The 15,603-nt window shown below is 45.1% G+C and overlaps 2 protein-coding genes across 5 annotated transcripts; both read left to right on the top strand.

Annotated features, from left to right (window-relative positions):
* The first annotated feature begins 658 nt into the window (after positions 1 to 658).
* On the top strand, positions 659 to 11,543 carry LOC103473032 (lamin-A-like). Of its 3 annotated transcripts, none has more exons than XM_008422951.2 (13): positions 659 to 926; positions 2,120 to 2,462; positions 4,525 to 4,681; positions 4,789 to 4,914; positions 5,810 to 5,980; positions 6,412 to 6,537; positions 7,179 to 7,399; positions 8,375 to 8,648; positions 9,448 to 9,555; positions 9,639 to 9,758; positions 9,837 to 9,893; positions 10,836 to 11,030; positions 11,119 to 11,543. In XM_008422951.2, exons 2-13 carry the CDS (start codon positions 2,125 to 2,127, stop codon positions 11,152 to 11,154), a joined length of 1,929 nt encoding a protein of 642 aa, XP_008421173.1. In that variant the 5' UTR covers positions 659 to 926; positions 2,120 to 2,124; the 3' UTR covers positions 11,155 to 11,543. The 3 variants fall into 3 exon arrangements, with proteins under 3 accessions (XP_008421173.1, XP_008421172.1, XP_008421174.1); XM_008422950.2 differs by having other exon boundaries at positions 660 to 926; positions 10,833 to 11,030; XM_008422952.2 differs by lacking the exons at positions 659 to 926; positions 2,120 to 2,462 and adding an exon at positions 2,485 to 3,351 and having other exon boundaries at positions 10,833 to 11,030.
* A 500-nt stretch (positions 11,544 to 12,043) lies between these two features.
* naxe (NAD(P)HX epimerase) lies at positions 12,044 to 15,404 on the top strand. Of its 2 annotated transcripts, none has more exons than XM_008422953.2 (6): positions 12,044 to 12,121; positions 13,397 to 13,568; positions 13,642 to 13,750; positions 14,642 to 14,752; positions 14,828 to 14,938; positions 15,011 to 15,402. In XM_008422953.2, exons 2-6 carry the CDS (start codon positions 13,411 to 13,413, stop codon positions 15,203 to 15,205), a joined length of 684 nt encoding a protein of 227 aa, XP_008421175.1. In that variant the 5' UTR covers positions 12,044 to 12,121; positions 13,397 to 13,410; the 3' UTR covers positions 15,206 to 15,402. The 2 variants fall into 2 exon arrangements, with proteins under 2 accessions (XP_008421175.1, XP_008421176.1); XM_008422954.2 differs by lacking the exon at positions 12,044 to 12,121 and adding an exon at positions 12,152 to 12,342 and having other exon boundaries at positions 15,011 to 15,404.
* The last annotated feature ends 199 nt before the right edge of the window (positions 15,405 to 15,603 follow it).

A 15,603-nucleotide genomic window follows, 5' to 3' on the forward strand; every position in this document is an offset into this window, starting at 1 on the left:
TCACCCTGGACAGGTCACCAGTCTGTCACAGGGCAACACAGAGACACACACACACACACACACACACTCACACCTAGGGTCAATCTGGAGAGGCCAATTAACCTGACAGTCATGTTTCTGGACTGTGGGAGGAAACCGGAGTACCTGGAGAAAACCCACCATGCACAGGGAGAACATGGAGACTCCATGCAGAAAGACCGGGAATCGAACCCAGAACCTTCTTGCTGCAGGGCAGCAGCTCTACCCACTGCACCACTGTGCAGCATGTGGAACAATATGTTTTCTAAAAGTTGCTGCAGCTTTAAGAGCTTCAACATGGCGGGTCCCTCCATGGCATTAGCGTCTGGTGATCCCGAGCATCAGCAGACCCTCAGCAGAATGACTGAAAGAAGGGAAAATGAAGGTTCTGCAATGTCCTAGTCAAAGCCTAGACCTCAGCCTGATTGAAATGCTGTGGTTTGAAGCAGGACAGAGGAGTGAAGCTCAGTTCCTCCACTGCTACAGGAGCGTTAGCCCCATGTTTCACTCCAGTCTCTGTTAAATAAACTTTTCAGCCGAGTTCAAAGAGAAAAAACTGGAATAATCAAGTCCAAGTGCTCCAAGAGGAGGATTGTTTCCAGTTTGCGCTGACTCAGTCAGCGTAATTATAAACTCTCTCCTGTGTTTGGTTGAGCCCTGGTGACTCATCCATTCAGGCTCCCGTCCCGCAGCAGAACAACCACCTACCAAGTGCCAAAGTTGGGGCCAGCCTCCCTCCTCTCCACCCATCTCATTCTTTCCTATGCTGGCACTCGCATCCGTCTGCAGACGCTCAGCCAGCAGCCGGGAGAGCAGCGCTCCGGTCCGAAGACCCTCACAAGAACCAGCAAACCAGGCGGAGAAGATCCACAAGTAGTTTCCGCTCCATCTAGCAGGATTTAGAAAAGGTAAAACCGGCTTTTGGTGCAGAGATGCTGCGTTTTTTTTCTCATTTTAGGGTGGAGTCGCTGACCCCTCCCATGACTCTGGATTAACGAGGTTTTTTGTGTTTCATGCACTGACAAAAGCAGAGATGGATTTAGAAACTTATGCAGGATTTACTCCTTAAAGCAAAGATGTGAGATTTTCCCTGGATTTACTCCAAGCAAAGGAAAGCAGGACAAAACTTTCATTAAAACAAGATTATTAACAATTAGCTTAGTGAAGCTAGTTAGCTTCATGAAGGGGATGAATCCAACAAACGCCGGTTGATTTCTATTCCTCTCATACTAAAATGCTGCTAGAGGCACTTTAGCACCATCTAGCGGTCAGAGTGTGAACTACACGCTGTTCATGCGCATTGAGCCGATAAACTCGGTGATAATCTAAACCCTGAGCTGGTTCTGCAGCACAAATACATTTAGTTTGACTCTTACATTTTATATAACAAGATACAGAACATGTAACCAAAATTCTAAAAGCTGTTTCTAAATTTGGCTTTGCAGCTTTTTAGCGACACTCGGCAGCTAGAGAATGGAAAGTAGTAATGTTACTTATATGCAGGTGTTTTGATTATTTAACTTTGAATCAGCTGGAGAAAATATGAATCCATCCATCCTTTTTCTGTACACCTTTGTCTCTAGTGGGGTCGGGAGAAAATATATAAATATCGACCGATTATTTTTATTACCAGCATGTCTAACTTTTATCTTGAAAGAGAAAAAAAAGCTTCTATAAAAGTAAAGTGAAGGGATTTTTCAATATTTAACTGAACTGAAAACACCAAGACAGAAACCAATGACTGTTCAAAAATAAATGTAGAATTTGTAAAAGTGATTTCCTGAAAGTGACGCGGCGTTCCTGGAACTCTGCAGTAATGAGATTTAGATGTATTTAAAACACTGTAATGATGAAAAAGCAATGATTTTTCAGAAGCATATATTTAGACTCAATTTATAATCTTGTTAAGAATAGCATTGATAAAATAAGTCTGTTTTGCTCCTTAAGAGCCTAGTGTCGCTAATTGGCATCATAGCTAAATCTGTACTAATGGAAGGCGCCATTTTCAGGTAATTTAGCATCCAACTTAATGACAGTATTTTACACTACAGGATATGAATTGAGGCATTAAGGGGTTAAGCTGACGTTTTGCCATCAACAGGTGAAATGGCGACACCCAAAAACACCCCCAGAGGCGGAAGCACCCCGCTGTCCCCCAACCGCATCACCCGGCTGCAGGAGAAGGAGGACCTCTGCAACCTCAACGACCGTCTGGCCGTCTACATCGACAAGGTGCGCTCCCTGGAGGCGGAGAACGCCGGCCTGCGTCTACGCATCACCGAGTCCGAGACGGAGGTGACCCGGGAGCTGACGGGCCTGAAGGCCGCCTACGAGACCGAGCTGGCCGACGCCCGGCAGACTCTGGACTCGGTGGCCAAGGAGCGGGCGAGGCTGCAGCTGGAGCTGGGCAAAGTCAGGGAGGACCACAAGGAGCTGAAGGCCAGGTGGGTTCAGGGTCACACTCCGTAACAAAGAATGAGATTTCCAACTTGAAAAACTTGCTAAAAGTTGGAGCTCGTTTTATTTAAAGGGGCCCTGCTGCTCCCGGGGCCCTAAATCTGTTAAACACGCCCCTGCTTGTTTGTTACATCGACATTTTTACAGTGAAAACTGAAACATTTCGATCAAAACACCAAAAATGACAAACCCCTGACGTCCAGAAACAACCCAGTTTCCCCAGAAACGGCTGCAGAAACATCTGATTGTCATTTTTATTAATAAATCCCTCCAACCCAGAAATACATTCACGGGAGTTTCTGTGGACAAAATGTTTTCTTAGGCACAGAAGATTATTTCTCCATCTGAAGATCATGAGACGTCGGACAGCCTGGAGGTTTGGTGAACGGCTGCTGAGTGACGCAGATGCTGCCAGACTAAAACTTTGCATAATTTAGTAGATTTAAACTTTAATCTTGTTTTACGGATATATTGCTGCTGCTGCTGCTGCTGTTGCTGCTGGTTGAAATACGTAGCAAGTTTAGCGAGTTTTATTTCCATTTCTTGTTGGTTGTTTTTTTGACTCATTTCTGCACAGACATGCTAACATTTAATCCGTAAATTGAGATTTGCAGTAGAATTAGAGTGAAATAAAGTGAGCAGCTCATCCGGTGACTAACTCTTTCCTCCTTCATCTTCATCATTATATACGTGGCAGAGGCTCCGGCTGCACATTTTCCTGCTCGTTTTTCCATAAATATTGGGAAAACCTGAGTGTGTGTGTGTGTGTGTGTGTGTGTGTGTGTGTTGGGTGAGGCCACGTTGTTGCCATGACAACTAAACAACCAGCGGCTGTGGCTTGTGGTTACCGGATTCATGGGACCAGCGCCGCGGACGGTGAGTCATCGGCGGCGAAGGCTCTCCTCTGGTTCTGGTTTTACAGGGGCGGAGCCGAGGGGTGGCCGGGCGGGGCCTGGCTCCCTCCCGGGGTTAAAAATAGATCTGCTTGTATTTTTTATCATGTCGTAAGGCTCCAGGCGTCTTGATGGGGAAATAGATTTAAAAAAAAACTTTTATGTTTATCGTAACTTTATTTTCTTCAATTGCAACAACATTAGTTACAATTAAGCGCGACAAACATAGTAGCAGGTAGGCAGTAAATAGATATTATCAAGTTAGTATTGCGCAATCAAGTTTTTGATTTTTGAAGATTTTTTTCTTGGAAAATTTGCATTTTTTTTTGTGCCGTTTCCATCCATTTTTTTTTTTTTCAGTTTTAAAACTTTTATTTCAGTTAAAGAAAATTTTCTCAGTTTCAAATTGTTCTTTTGATCAAACATTATGGCCCCAGATTACAATCCCAGCTTCAGCAGCTCCTTCCAGAAGGTTGTGGGTCCAAACCGGACCGGACCGGACCGAACCGAACCGGACCGGACCGTACCGGACCGAACCGGATCGGACCGTACCGGACCGAACCGGATCGGACCGGACCGGATCGGAATGGACCGGACCGGATCGGAATGGACCGGATCGGAATGGACCGGATCTGACCGAACAGAAACCGAACCAAACCGAACCGGACCGGACCGAACCGGATCGGACCGGACCGGAATGGACCGGACCGGACTGTACAGGACCGTACCGTACCGGACCAAACGGGACCGGACCAGACCGTACCGGACCGTACCGTACCGGACCGAACTGTACCGGACCGGATCGGAATGGACTGGATCTGACCGAACAGAAACCGAACCAAACCGAACCGGTCCGGATCGGACCAGACCAGACTGGACTGGACCGGACAGGACCGGACCGAATCGGACCGGACCGACGGAATCGGACCGGACTGAACTGGACCGGATTGGATCGGACCAGACCAGACCGGACCGAATCGGACCCGACCGGACCAGACCGGATTGTATCGGACCGGACCGAACTGGACCGGATCGGATCGGACCAGACCAGACCAGACCGAATCGGACCGGACCGGACCGGACCGAACTGGACCGGATGCTCTCTGCAGAGCCTCCCCAGCGGCTCAGAGTCAGACGGCTGTTTGCGTCGTTGCAGGAACACCAAGAAGGAGTCGGAGCTGGCGGCCGCCCTGCAGAGGCTCCGAGACCTGGAGGCTCTGCTGAACTCCAAGGACGCGTCTCTGTCGACGGCTCTGGGAGAGAAACGCAGCCTGGATGCGGAGAACCGGGAGCTGAAGGCCCAGGTGGCGAAGGTAGGACCCAGTGCAGCCGCGGGGCCTCGGGACGGAGGCCCCGCGGCAGCGTCCCGCAGAGCGGATGTTGTTGGATCGTTAGGTTCTGATCCGGGTTTCTGTCCCAGCTGGAGGCCAGTTTGGGCGACGCGAAGAAGCAGCTGCAGGACGAGATGCTGCGCCGGGTGGATGGAGAGAACCGGATCCAGACGCTGAAGGAGGAGCTGGACTTCCAGAAGAACCTTTACTCTGAGGTACCATCAGTTCGACCTGATCCCGGTTATTTATTTATTCAAGATTCAAGATTCAAGAGACTTTATTGTCATTCACATCACGTGTTACATGAGGTGGAACGAAATTGAGAGTCACAGCCCCAGTTACATCCAAATATAAGTATAAAATATAAAAACTAGCTACAAGATCAAATTGTTATAAATAGGAAAAATATTTACAAATATATAAGAACAAGAAGTAGAAAAATGAAATGTATGTTAATAGGAATGTACAAAATGGATGAAGTATGAATAATGTAGCAGCATGGGAAGATAAATTTAGCAGTGCAACATTTTAGCATTTATCTTTAAATGATAAATATGATTTATTTATTTCACTTCATTACAGCCCATTATTTTTAATTCTTATATTTTATTCATTCATTTTTCATTAATGTCTCTATTTTTTCATTTATAATAATTGTTTTATCCATTATTTGGCTGTTTGGTTCGTTTCTTTATGAATGCATTCATTTTTAAATCTAATAATTAAATAAAATGCAATAATTATACTTTTTTTTTTACAAAATTTATTATTTTACTTTTTACATTTTACTAATTTATTTTTAATTTGTCTTTTGTTTAGTTTTTTAATTTACAATAGTTATATTATTTATCTTTTCAAAATGTCCATTCATTTGTTTTTGTTGATATGATTAATTTGTTCTATATTATTATTGTTATTGTTATTATTGTTATTAATTTTCTTTTTATAATTGTTTAAATATTTAACATTTTTATTTTATTCATATCATTTTTACTTATTACTAGCTCACGGTAATAGTAGTTACTACATTTTATTTATTTAAGTTAATATTTGTATATAAATGTAGGTATTTATTTGTGCGTTCTTCATATTTTTGTATTTGTTTTCCAGGAGCTGCGGGAGACGAAGCGTCGCCATGACTCCCGCATGGTGGAGCTGGACAACGGCCACCAGCAGGACTTTGAGAGCAAACTGGCCGAGGCGCTGGCCGAGATGCGCAGCCAGCATGAGCTGCAGATTAAACTGTACAAGGAGGAGATGGAGAAAACCTACAACACCAAGGTTGGTCCGAACCTGCAGCAATGGCCTAGTCAAAGTCCAGACCAGACCAGGAGACAAAGTTTAAATGAATGCCATGAATTTTGTCTAAAAGAAAATTAGTTAGGAACTGGAAGAAAAAAATGTAAACTGAAACTGAAGATAATTTTAACAAAAAAAAAAAAAAATCTAAAAATTTTTTAAAACTGAAAAAAAAAACAAAAAAAAAACAAAAAAAAAACGTGGAACTGAAAAAAGCTTTAAAAAGTAGTCCGGATTCATTTTTCAGTTTTAAATCTTATTTGATTTAGTTTCAAAACATTTTCCAGTTTAAAATATTTTTTTCCAGTTGTTTTCTTAAATAAACTTTATGTCACTGCTGTAGCTCCATAGAAGGCTGTTTTGGCTGAATGAAGGGTTTCTGACGGATCCTCCATCTTGTTTCCACCCGGCAGCTGGACAGCGCCCGTCAGTCCGCGGACAGGAGCAGCCACCTGGTCGGCGCCGCCCACGAGGAGCTGCAGCAGACCCGGGTCCGGCTGGAGTCCACGTCCGCCCAGCTCAGCCAGCTGCAGAAACAGGTCCGCTCCGACAGGGCCGCAGCAAGCCGTCTGGGGGCCTGGTGGGCACAGTGTAGCTCGGGGTCCCCGTCCTTACCAACCCTGAACAAACAGCATAACACCAAGTGTCTTATATCTCAGTACACTTGCAATAAGACAAACTTAGATTATGTTTCCTGCAACATGGGTAAATAATAACACATGTCAGTGGAACTGTTACTTTTTCATCTCTGTTAAGGAGTTACTGACTTAAAACAAGCTCCTAAATCTGGCTAAATAGTTACTTATAAATCAGTTTCGTCTTATTTCAAGTGCACTAAGATATTAACACCAGAAACTAGACACAACATCTGGTAAGATTTAGTGTTTTTTGCAGTGTACGTCCTGCCTCTGCTACTTCTGGTTGTTGATTTGATCCTTACAGGCGTAGCAAACCAGCAAAGATGCTCTAATTAATTAGCATTTTGAAATTCAGAGTGGTAAATAAGAGTGACGTGTTAATTCAGCTATGTGAAAGTCACATCTGCAGACAAACGCTGAATTTACAGAAGTTAACAAGTTTGATGTCTTGTTTTTAAAATTTAGAAAAGTGCAATCACTACAAAGTGCTCTTGGGGGCCCCCTGGTGGCTCCATCAGTCTGAATCTGAATCTGTGCTGCAGCTGGCGGCCCGCGAGGCGAAGCTGAGGGAGCTGGAGGACGCCCTGTCGCGGGAGCGGGACACGACCCGCCGGCTGCTGGGGGAGAAGGACCGGGAGATGGCGGAGATGCGGCAGCGCATGCAGCAGCAGCTGGACGAGTACCAGGAGCTGCTGGACGTGAAGCTGGCTCTGGACATGGAAATCTGCGCCTACAGGAAGCTGCTGGAGGGGGAGGAGGAGAGGTAGCTTCAGCCGCCTATTATGTGTTTTCCAGGCGCATGTTGCAGCACAATCCAGTAACTATGTTACCCTCAGTTGTTATAGAAATGCTGTACTTATATATTAAATATGACTAAAAAGAAATCTTACTTCCTGATTAAATTGGGCCTCTGTCTCTTTAAGAAGCTCCTGCTCTTTCTGAAGCTCCCCCTACAGGAAGTCATCCCAACATGGCTCCTCTGTTAACCCTTTAACGCAGGGGTGTCAAACTCCAGTCCAGAAGGGCCGCTGTCGCTGTCCTGCAGTTTTTAGATGTGCCACAGGTACAAAACACCTGAATCAAATGGCTTAATTACCTCCTCAGTTCTCCAGAGCCTTGCTAATGACCTAATTATTCTATTCAGGTGGTGCAGCAGAGGCACTTCTAAAAGTCGCAGGACACCGGCCCTCGAGGACTGGAGTTTGACACCCCTGCTTTAACGTTTTTATCAGCGTCGCTCTGAGCAGCAGCTCCTATAATGAGCTCAGCAGATGTTTGCTAATTGCTGCTGGCTAGTCTGAAGGAGCTGAATGGGGGGGAGGAGCTGCTCTTTAGGGGCGGGGCTAGGTTCACCCAGGTGTTTTGATCAGCTGAATGGTTGCCATGGAGATTAAAGGATTTATTAAACATGAAAAAATCGAGGAGGCAACACTCCACGTTTCTGATGAGGCGGAAAAATTAAAACATGAAGAAAAGTTTTTAAAAAAGTACATTTTACATGATTTTGCTCCTTTAAACTAAAATATGGTGTGAGCATAAAATTCTGCCATTTAAATGACCGGTGTCAGGTTGGGTTGGCTGCCTGGCATTTCCTTAAACAAAAAAAAACACCCAGGAATGATTAAAATATGAAAAATTAAATGGAATAAAATCAGTTTTTGAGCATTTTGAGTCGATCGAGTTTCCAGGACCTTGGATTAGATTTCTTCTGTTCCTCTGATGAACGTTTGTCCTGCAGGCTGCGTCTGTCCCCCAGTCCTCCTCCCACCAGAGTGGCAGGAAGTCGCTCCTCCACCTCCGTGGCCCACTCCCGCTCCGTCCACGGCAGCGCTCGCAGCTCCCCGGCGAAGAGGCGCCGCCACAACGACACCGACAGCGAGGCGTCCAGCTTCGCCGGCGGCACCGTGGCGCGCACACGCATCACCCAGCAGGCCTCGGCCAGCGGGCGGGTCACCGTGGACGAGGTGGACCTGGACGGGAAGTTCGTCCGACTCAGCAACAAGGCGGATGAGGTGAGAGAGTGGAAAACAGCTTACGGTGTTCCTCAGGGATCCGTCCAGGCCTCCCTCTTCTTTATCGTCAACAGTCTCAATCAGCTGGATACTTTTTTAGTTTTTGGTTAACTGGTTCCGAACATTAATGCCAACATCCAGACTGAAAAGATCTGAGCTGAATAGTTAGCAGGTTTCAGAACCAAAGCAACACAGTGAGGACACAACAACCAAACTTACTGAAAAATTCAAGATGGCGGCCATTTTTCAAGATGGAGAATATATGTTTGCATTAAAATCGGCAGTACTCATTGCCAGGGGCGAACGCAGCTAAACAAAACCTTCGGTTCACTGAACACTAATCCACTAATCCATCAACTCCGCTGACGCCAAAATGCTAAACACATATAGAAATGAGCAGAAGCTAATGCTAACCATGCAGACGTCCGTCTCTCAGCCTGTGTCTCATCTTCACCTCCTTCCAGCTGACGACTGGTGTGAGACTCGCTAACAGCCCTGTTTCCGATTCTGCTGCTACGACCAAAGTAAAAACAAAGAATGTGACACAAAGTTCATCCAAGTCATGAAAATGGGCAACAATTAATGGCTTAAAAATGGCAGCCATCTTGAAAAATGATGGAAGCTTGTTTTTATTGACTCAAACACATTTTTATGCACAAAGCTGTTCCTGTGAGTCTCAGGGTTTGGAAACTCTGTGTAGTTTCTGCTGCCCCCTGTTGGTGGAAGTAGCTTCCAGACAGCTGCTCCTCTCTGACTCCTCCTTCATGTTTTCTCTCCCGTCTGTTTGTCCGTCCTGCAGGACCAGAATCTGGGGAGCTGGCAGCTGAAGAGGCAGATCGGATCCAACTCTCCGATCATCTTCAAGTTCCCGGCTAAGTTCACCCTGAAGGCCGGTCAGAGAGTCACGGTAGGCATCGTCTTTAGGCTCCACCCCGACCAGCCAATCAGCTCTCAGCTGTTCTAACTGTCTGCCATGTTGGCCGGGGTCAGATCTGGGCCTCCGGCTCTGGAGGAGTCCACAACCCTCCTTCAGACCTGCTGTGGAAGACCCAGAGCTCCTGGGGAACCGGAGACCAGTTCCAGACCACCCTGATCAGCGCCAGCGGAGAGGTAGTGAAAACCAGCAGCTGCCGGGTTTTAAAGCTGCAAAGTTCATGTAAGTTCATGAAAAATGTGCTTTCCTTCCAGGAGATGGCCATGAGGAAGGTAACCCGCACTCAGCTTGAAGATGAAGATGAAGACATGGTGAGAGGAGCAGCTCGAACCTGTACGATGTTTCCTACCTGATAGTCCAGTCGACCCGGTTCTACTGGAACCAGAACATCTGCTGCTCCTCCAGCTGCTCTGAGTCCAACCAACCTGTTCCCCTCCTGGCCTGTGGGGGCGCTGCACCAACAACCACTGAAGGAAACGACACAAAAACCTCTGAAGACGCTGAGAGCAACTTCCTTCTTCACCAGATGGAAACAAGATGGAGGATTTTATAGTCTTTGGCTAAAGACCAGGAGCTATTTCTGCTGCTAGCGCTAGGCTAACATGTTAGCTTTGGTTGGATTTACCCAGAATGCCCTGCGCTGTAGTCCACGTCCTGCGTTTGGAGCAGTCTGCGGTCTGCTTGGTGTTCACATATGCGGTTGGAGAACAACAATTCAATGAGCTTTCACACCTCACCAACCGGACCAGGCTTTGACTAGACAGATGGACTGGAGTTGGATTAAAGCGGTCTGAATGGCTCTTGTGGCTGCATAATCGAACTCTGACTGGTTTGAATGCATATGTGAACACGAAGCGGACCGCAGACCGCTCCAAAAGCAGGAAGTGGACCACAGCGCAGGGCATTCTGGGTAAATCCAACCAAAGCTAACATGCTAGCCTAGCGCTAGCAGCAGAAATGGCTCCTGGTCTTTAGCCTAAAGAGAAATCCTCCAACCGCTAAAATCCTCCATCTTGTTTCCATCTGGAAGTTGCTCTCAGTGTCTTCAGAGGTTTTTGTGTCGTTTCCTTCAGTGGTTGTTGGTGCAGCGCCCCCACAGGCCAGGAGGGGAACAGGTTGGTTTGACTCAGAGCAGCTGGAGGAGGAGCAGATGGTGGAGTTTTGAACCAAGTCGACCGAACTATCAGGTGTGAAAACAAACAAATTTCTCACTCTTCACTTGACCTGGTTGAATTTCCTGTCTTCTCCAGCAGGTGGCCCACAGCACCTGCGCAGACGGCGAGTACAACCTGCGCAGCCGGACCGTCCTCTGCGGCTCCTGCGGACTTCCGTCTGACAAATCCAGCACCTGCTCCGTGTCGTCTGCGTCCCGCTCGTTCCGCAGCGGAGGAATCTCCGAAGGATTGGTGCCACAGTCGTACGTGTTCAGCAGCAGCACAGCTCGTAAGGTAGACGTCCGCCCGCCGCTGTGACGCTCAGAGGCTTCTGACCTTTCAGTCGTTCCCGTTGACCTTTTCAAACTGTGTTTTCTTCCAGACTGGATCCAGGATGGAGAGCTGTCCAATCATGTGAACACGTCGACCAGCGAAGACGTTTACTTTTTATCTGAGTAGTGTGTAGAAAGTATTAGCTTTTAGTTTTTATACTTTTAAACATTTTTCAGGTTGTAATCATTCTGACTTTTATATTAATTTCCATTGTTCACCCATGCATGCTTAAAGATATGACTTGACTTATGATTTGATATGATATGCAAGTTTAGTTTTTCCTTTAAGAAAACTAAGAGGAAATGTTTTTGTATGTTTTTTATTCTTTTATATTCAATACTGTTTCTGGTCTTTTAGCTTCAGTTAAATCTGACTTGTGTCATTATTAATAACATTATTTTAGCTAAACTGGGCTACATAACGGCAGAAAATGTATTTTCCTGATATAAATAAAAATATTTTCTAAATTTTTGACATTTTGTTTATCTCTGTTTGTTAGTGAACCATTAAAATGTGATTTTATATAAATTGACTCCTCAGGACACTGACAAAATTAGTTTAAATCTATAAAAACAAGGTTCCAAGGGTACTTTTTGGTTGTTAAAAAATTAAATCACATTTTCTTTGTCAATAAAGTGACTGGAATTAAAGTTTTCTTTAATATTCATTTTGTTCCGGGACAAAATAAATGTTTCTTTTGGCTCAGAGGCCAGATAAGGCTAATTATGAAGTTGGTAAGCAAAATATTCAGTTATCAAGCTAAATATTTATCTGTTCTTTGTTTAAAGAACAGATAATTTTATGATTTTATTGTTTGATCATGAAAGAAAAACACTTCAAAATGTCCCACTTGAAGATTTGTATTGAAAGTTTTGTCCTAAAGAGCTTGAAACGGGACGCATCTCGCTTGTGTATTATGTTTTCGCTGATCGAGCTTTTATTTTGAAACGGCAGGCTTTTATTTTGTTGGTTTTGTAGTTCTGAACCCGGAAGTGTTCTGCTCGGTCAGAGCGCTGCAGCTAATCTTTCGACCTGCTGATCTTCACCAGGCTGTGAGTTTGTCCAGAGTTTATTTTGAAGACCGTATAACCTGTTTGTAAAACGAAAACATATTTAATAATCGTAGATTGTTTCTGGTTATTTCGTGTTTGATAAACTCAAGAGAGCAGCAGGAAGCTAACAGCTGTTAGCAACCGCAGATCAACAAACAGGAAACTAGAGTTTACAAAGACCGGATGTGACGACAGAAGTTATGTGAAATAAAATGGACACAGTACGTTTTAATGGATAAAATTATTACATTTCATATAAAGTTTATTCTCCTGATGTTTTCTGTGAATTTTTTAAACTCTTGTAGCAGCTGGACGTCGTTATCATTTATTATCGCTATCATTAACAAAATAGTTTTATTTTCAAATTAATAAGCCTGATTTATTTTATATTTTTGGATATAACTAAGCAAACAATACATCAGCAATATGAAGAAATGTCAGTGTTTTTCTGTTTGTTAAATTGCTTGTTTTGAAATTGTTTTATTAATATTTATGTTTTAGTATTTAATTTCTGACACAACATGCCTGTTTGTTTTTTTACTTTAATGTTTTATAGCATTTATTTTACCTTTTCAAGTTAATTTGTCATTTTCTCTAATTAAAAAGGCAGAAACTGAATGGATTTATTTAAAGATATATCCATTTATTTCTTTGTTTTTGTCAATAAAAATCGTATTTTTTGGGATAAATTATGTCGTTTTGAAATGTGTTTTAATTAAATCATTCGACAAAACTGTGTTATTCAGCACTTCCTTAATTTATTTTCTTTTTGCTTTTTGTTTGTTTTTTGTTTGGAGGACCAGAGGACCAGAGGTCAGAGGTCGATTAGCATTCACACCTCAACCGGACCGGACTTTGAAAATTTGTAATTTTCTCTAATTAAAAAGGCAGAAACTGAATGGATTTATTTAAAGATATATATCCACTTATTTCTTTGTTTTTGTCAATAAAAATCGTATTTTTTGGGATAAATTATGTCGTTTTGAAATGTGTTTTAATCAAATCATTTGACAAAACTGTGTTATTCAGCACTTCCTTTATTTATTTTCTTTTTGCTTTTTGTTTGTTTTTGTGTTTCAGAATCACAGTTTGTCCATTTTCTATTTGTTTTGGGTGAATTAGAAAAGTCTGAGCCAAACCTGGAGCGTTTGTAGGTCCACACGGCTCCACAGCTGCTGCTCTCTGAGTTTATTTATTTCAAATAATAAAGCGTGGATTCTGAATTTAGAGAGAAACGCTGGTGTTTTCACCAGCCGCTGCCGGTTTTCTTCCCAGGAATCCGTCTCTGGATGCTGAACGTCCGCGCTCTGCTGGGGATCGGCTTCCTGGTGACCTCGCGACCTTGCGCGGCCTCTCTGGCTCAGGCGGGGTCATGCGCTGCAGCTGACCGCCACTGTTTGACGGGCAGAGCGGCGTCTACGATGGCCCACGCCGTCAGACATCTCGGGTGAGCTCTCAGGGAGTGTGTGGGCTAAAGACCCGGGTGTGTGAGGCGAATCTGAGCTCTGGACTCGCTGCAGGCAGGAGGAGGCCCAGAAGATCGACGAGGAGCTGTTCAGCGAATACGGCTTCAGCGTGGACCAGCTGATGGAGCTGGCCGGACTCAGCTGCGCCACGGCCGTCACACGGGTCAGAACCTTCACAGGAACACGCAGGAGATCCGGGTTTTCAGCTGCTTCAGGCAGGAAGCGTCAGGATTTCACAATAAAAGCCCCTCATTTCCACCTGACTCCAGGCTGACGGCCATTTTACAAGATGGACGCCGTTTTTGAGCCTTTTAAACTAATTACTACCATAAAATGTTTCCCATTCTCATGACTTTTGGTCGTAATGTTAGCGTTAGCGTCTGCTAATATGTTTTGTGTTAAGCGGTTTAGTGCTAGCAGAGCTAAGAGTTTTGTTTATTTAGTGGTTAGTGAACCTAAGCTGCTGGTTAGCTGTGGCTAAACACTACTGCTAATTTTAGCAGTAGTTATATTCTCCATTATAACCATGGCGGCCATTTTGAAAAATATCCATTTGGAAAAAGAAATATATATGATAACTAAAAATGTCCAGGTTATGATTTGAGCCCAAACCCTTTCAGTAAATATGATTTAAATGTGTTCAGTTATTTATGATTTGTGTTCATCTGTGATCAGTTTTTCAAATTTAGGCAAAAACCATCTTCCTTCTTGAAAACTGGCGGCCATTTTGAATCTTTCTTTAGGTTTTTATTTTAGGGTCTTGTAGTCACACGTGAAGGATTTTGCTGACATATTACATTTTGTGCAGCTCCGTCAGCGCTTAGGGTCCAGTTCAGCTCTCTGTCTTGGTCCAGTTAGGACACTGGTTTAACTGGGTTTGACCCAGATGGACTGGAATCCGCCTCTGCCTGTTTGGGTTTGGTGGTTTAAGGTTTCCAGTCGTTTCCAGGTTCTGCAGACGGTTTTCGGCCTGACGAACCGAGATCGTTTGGTCTGGTGGAACGGACAGCGTCCTCCATTTTGTCTCAGGTTCTTGACCTTTGCCCCCCTGCAGGCGTACCCGCTGTCCTCTCTGGTCAAAGCCAGACCGTCTCTGCTGGTGATCTGCGGACCAGGAAACAACGGCGGCGACGGGCTGGTCTGCGCCCGACACCTCAAGCTGTTTGTGAGTCGGCTTTCCTTCCGTGCGTGTTTTTCGTCCAGACGATGTTCGTGTTTCCTGAGTCGTGTCGCGCCGCAGGGTTACGAGCCCGCCGTCCTGTACCCGAAGCGGCCCAGCAAGCCGCCGTTCCAGGGTCTGACCACGCAGTGCGAGAAGATGGAGATCCCCTTCCTGACGGACATGCCTGAGGTTGGGTCTTCGTCGCTTCGGGGCCGTCCGGCGCGGAGCGACGCGGATCTCTGACTCTGCTTTGTCTCTCAGGCGAAAGTGATCGATGAGGCGTACAACCTGGTGATCGACGCCATCTTTGGCTTCAGCTTTAAGGGCGCCGTGCGGGAACCGTTCGGCTCCATCCTGGACGTTCTGAAGAAGACCACGGTTCCCGTCGCCAGCATCGACATCCCATCAGGTCGGGACCACAAACGTAGAGTCAGTCACAGCTTCCTGATTGGCTGATGGAGAAACAGGAAACTGCTTTATATTAGAAGTTACAATTCCAACTCCAGTCTGCTTGTCTAGTCAAAGTCCGGTCCGGTTGAGGTGTGAACGCTAACCGACCTCTGACCTCTGGTCCTCCAAACGTCGGTCTGGGTTTGGTTTGAACGCTAAGCGGACCAGAGACCGCTTCAGAAGCAGGAAGTGGACTACAGCGCAGAGCATTCTGGGTAAATCCAACCAAAGCTAACATGTTAGCCTAGCGCTAGCAGCAGAAATGGCTCCTGGCCTAAAGAGAAATCCTCCAACCGCAGCACAGGGCATTCTGGGTAAACACAACCAAAGCTAACGTGTTAGCCTAGCGCTAGCAGCAGAAATGGCTCCTGGTCTTTAGCCTAAAGAGAAATCCTCCAACCGCT

The sequence above is a fragment of the Poecilia reticulata genome, linkage group LG11, assembly GCF_000633615.1.
Source record: "Poecilia reticulata strain Guanapo linkage group LG11, Guppy_female_1.0+MT, whole genome shotgun sequence".
Taxonomy (NCBI): domain Eukaryota; kingdom Metazoa; phylum Chordata; class Actinopteri; order Cyprinodontiformes; family Poeciliidae; genus Poecilia; species Poecilia reticulata.

Bases quoted from the DNA above. Each gene is read 5' to 3' on its own strand.
- LOC103473032 (XM_008422950.2), top strand. From the start codon at position 2,125: ATGGCGACACCCAAAAACACCCCCAGAGGCGGAAGCACCCCGCTGTCC. The intron at 4,915-5,809 runs GTACCATCAGTT...TTTGTTTTCCAG, and splicing joins AGAAGAACCTTTACTCTGAG to GAGCTGCGGGAGACGAAGCG. The intron at 9,759-9,836 runs GTAGTGAAAACC...CTTTCCTTCCAG, and splicing joins TGATCAGCGCCAGCGGAGAG to GAGATGGCCATGAGGAAGGT.
- naxe (XM_008422953.2), top strand. From the start codon at position 13,411: ATGCTGAACGTCCGCGCTCTGCTGGGGATCGGCTTCCTGGTGACCTCG. The intron at 14,753-14,827 runs GTGAGTCGGCTT...GTCGCGCCGCAG, and splicing joins CCCGACACCTCAAGCTGTTT to GGTTACGAGCCCGCCGTCCT. The intron at 14,939-15,010 runs GTTGGGTCTTCG...TTTGTCTCTCAG, and splicing joins TCCTGACGGACATGCCTGAG to GCGAAAGTGATCGATGAGGC.